The sequence below is a fragment of the Wasmannia auropunctata genome, unplaced genomic scaffold (assembly GCF_000956235.1).
Source record: "Wasmannia auropunctata unplaced genomic scaffold, wasmannia.A_1.0 LD336097.1, whole genome shotgun sequence".
In the NCBI taxonomy this organism is placed as follows: Eukaryota; Metazoa; Arthropoda; class Insecta; order Hymenoptera; family Formicidae; genus Wasmannia; species Wasmannia auropunctata.
In genome coordinates this window covers 1,389,869-1,393,147 of record NW_012026793.1, presented here as the reverse complement: position 1 = coordinate 1,393,147, position 3,279 = coordinate 1,389,869, and the positions used below count along the sequence as shown (strand labels likewise).

General features: G+C 43.0%; 1 protein-coding gene across 2 annotated transcripts; it reads left to right on the top strand.

Annotated features, from left to right (window-relative positions):
• The first annotated feature begins 985 nt into the window (after positions 1-985).
• On the top strand, positions 986-2,685 carry LOC105462526 (superoxide dismutase [Cu-Zn]-like). Of its 2 annotated transcripts, none has more exons than XR_976068.1 (4): positions 986-1,293; positions 1,506-1,602; positions 1,995-2,284; positions 2,504-2,580. XR_976068.1 is itself a non-coding variant. In XM_011709177.1 (4 exons), exons 1-4 carry the CDS (start codon positions 1,222-1,224, stop codon positions 2,603-2,605), a joined length of 453 nt encoding a protein of 150 aa, XP_011707479.1. In that variant the 5' UTR covers positions 986-1,221; the 3' UTR covers positions 2,606-2,685. The 2 variants fall into 2 exon arrangements, 1 of the variants encoding a protein (XP_011707479.1); XM_011709177.1 differs by having other exon boundaries at positions 1,995-2,176; positions 2,504-2,685.
• The last annotated feature ends 594 nt before the right edge of the window (positions 2,686-3,279 follow it).

Genomic DNA, 3,279 nt, shown 5'->3' with positions numbered 1-3,279 from the left:
CAGTTATACGATTCCGAAACGGATCTAGCGCGAGTTTGTTGCGCATTTATACGACGTGTTCTTGAAACCTTATACGCGATTTCGGGTATTATTCATGCGTTATAGCGCTGTGTCGGTCGTGGCAGGGCTGAGTCGTTTCCGCGGCGCATTTAGTGACGCAAACCGAATTGCGTTTAACGCGTATCCCCGATCGCTGGGATTCCCGGCGAAAGGTAAGATTGCGTAATCCGCGAAGCGCGAGCGATCGTGTGCGCGGATCTTCTATTGTGAGTGCGTGGAAGCGTGTATGTGAGCGTTTGAACGTTTAAGAATAAACATTATAAACATTTAAAAGAGCAAAGTCTAATTCTTTTGCGGACCTCACAAAAGTCGCGTGCGCTCACATTCCGAACTCATAAAACGAGAATATCGTCAACTGCCGCCAACCAGAAGGAAGGACGAGGATCCGGTAAACCTGGGCGGCTGATCCGAGGAAAACTACCTTCCCTGTTGAGGGTTAAACAGGGTGGCGACCGCAGTAAGTCTAACATTTACCTAAGACGAGAAGGGTAAGGCTCATTGTCGTTGTACGAACGTACTTAGGTCAGTCTCGTACTAGATAGAATATCTAAAGTAAAATTGGCACTTAGAGTCGGCATATCAAGAACCGTGCGGGCGTAGATAAGTGCGCTGACGAAAGGGGTCTTCGGGGGAAAAGGTCCGAAATGGTCATATTAAGAGGATTTATCTTTTCGTCGATTTCATAGAAACGGGCACTGATTCCGGTTACAAGTTCACACATTAATTTTTCCCTAGACGGTGATAAAGTGGCGTTGCCATCTCCGCGTATAGTATTTTCATTCGTTGAGCGAGGCTGTACTGCTTCTGCGACTGCGTATTGCGATAACAGACTGATCCGTCTCTCTGATTGGTCGCTTGAGATATTTCAAACTAAATTACGCATTCTGTGCGAACCGCGTTTAATCGCGAAGCCGAGAACGGCAGATGAAAGCGAGCAAGCGCGAGAGTCTGACGTGCGGTCGTGTCTCCTGTCTCGTGATTTTGCAAACGCGTATTAAACCGAAGACGAGGAGACGTCAAGTGTTGTCAATTCGCACCCTTCACAGGAAATTTTCCAAGCCTAGCCTAGCTTCTGGACCCAGAGATCCTCTCTGTTCGCCTTCCCCTCATCTTTCCCCAGGTCCCTTGTTCCTACTGACCGTCCAACGGTCCGACACGAGGATGACGATCATCAAGGCAGTCTGTGTCCTTCGGGGAAAGTCTGTTGAGGGGACCGTGCACTTCGAACAAGCGGTAAGTTCTAATCCTACCTACAGCAAATTTTCCCCAATCTCTATAATCTCTTCGCCGCGCGGGAGCGTGACAATTTTGTGCAACTTGTCGTGGTCAGATCAATCTCGCTATATCTTTCCATAAGATATCTCAACAGCATTTCTAAAAAAAATTATCCTATTCGTTTTCTTCTTACTCTAACATATAGTGTATGAGCTCGATCTGTATTGCAGGAAGGTTCAGAAACGGTAAAAGTGACCGGACAGATTTCCGACTTGCAGAAAGGCCTACACGCTTTTCATATTTATGACTTTGGCTACGACACCAACGGTACGTATATACGTCGTTGAGTCCAGATTTAAGGGCGAATTCACACCTCGATAGAAAAGCAGAAAGCAAAAACTATTAACTACCAACGGGCTTCTGCTTTTCTGTTTTCCGCTAACTATCACAATCAATAAAAGATCAAGAGACAGACAAGTTAACTTCCACTTAATATTGAATAACAAAAATATTTAATCATACACTAGTAAAATTTTATTTTAGTAATTTGTACAAGTGTGTCAAAATGCTCGCACTTTTCTTTGAAAACAAGTCAATATCTCACGTGAAATGAATATATATAGCTAAGAAATAAAAATAAAAGAAACATGGGCTAAATTAAAACTTTTTAAGGATAAGCTTGAAACATCGAGTACAATTTAATTTATTTTTCTTTAAAGGTGATGAGGGTGCTCATTTCAATCCATTGGGTAAAGATCATGGTGGTCCAGACCACGATGTGCTCCATGTTGGAGATTTAGAAAACGTAAAGGCCGGTACCGGCAGCATTGCAGAAGTTAACATCATCGATTCTATGATTCAGCTCAGCGGATCGCACAGTATTATCGGACGAACTCTCGTGGTAAATTAGATCGACTCGTAATAACTTGAACGCTATTAGATTGTCGAAATCACGAATCATTCCAATGAGATATTCTTCACTAACATTATAACTAATGAATTTATAAATGTAAATATAATTTGCATTTTTTAATAAACGTATGTATTTAGTATATTAAAATTAAACACTAATAACTTATCAGTGTGATGCACACGCGGTTGATTGATACTTGATTGTAAAATGAATGAAAATTTTCTAATATATTGTATGTGGTTAAAGTATTTCTCAATTGTTTTTGTGTTCGTCCCATTTGCATTAAAAATATTTATTTGTTTCCGCCAATTTCAGGTCCATGCTGATCCCGATGATTTGGGCCAGAGTGGCCACGAACTGTCAAAGATAACTGGCAATACTCATCTTGCCTGCGGTGTTATTGTCATTTCAAATTAAATCCATATACATGGGTGTGACGAGTTAATAGATATACTATTTTTCTTACTACTTGGTTTTCAATATACAGTCGTATCATACAAATGTCAGTTTTCTGTTGCGATACCATGCATATTGGATCGTCGAAGGATCGTGTGTAGGGAGGATTAAGTCCATATACTCATTTCGTATCAAAAAACACTTTAGTTTATTCACTGTTCTGTCAATTGTATGTATATTATGTAATTAATGTATGCAAATGAGCCCACCACATCGATTATACGGCACTCAACGGAGTGGCGCGGTCAGTCCGGGTCGCAAATCTGCGTTGTCGAGGGCTCGGCCTCGGTGGTGCGGCAGGTAAGGGTCGCAATCTCTGTTGTTGAGGACTCGGCCTCAATTTCGAGGACTCGTCCTCAGACGGCATGAAGACTCGGCTTCCTTGCCAGGGGGCTCGGCCTCCTACTGTGCGTGCGGCACGCTAGACCGGAACTCGCTACGCCGGCTGCGTCCGCTGCACGCGTATCCACGTCGCAAGTAGCGTTGTAACCGGAATCAGTGCCCGTTTCTATGAAATCGACAATATTATAATCCCTTTTGATATGACCATCGGACCTTTTTCCCCGAAGACCCCTTTCGTCAGCGCACTTATCGTACGCCCGCATGGTTCTTGATATGTCGACTATAAGTGCCAA

Coding starts and splice junctions, on each gene's coding strand:
- LOC105462526 (XM_011709177.1), top strand. CDS start 1,222: ATGACGATCATCAAGGCAGTCTGTGTCCTTCGGGGAAAGTCTGTTGAG. Junction 1,294..1,505: donor CCGTGCACTTCGAACAAGCG/GTAAGTTCTAAT, acceptor TCTGTATTGCAG/GAAGGTTCAGAAACGGTAAA. Junction 2,177..2,503: donor TTATCGGACGAACTCTCGTG/GTAAATTAGATC, acceptor CGCCAATTTCAG/GTCCATGCTGATCCCGATGA.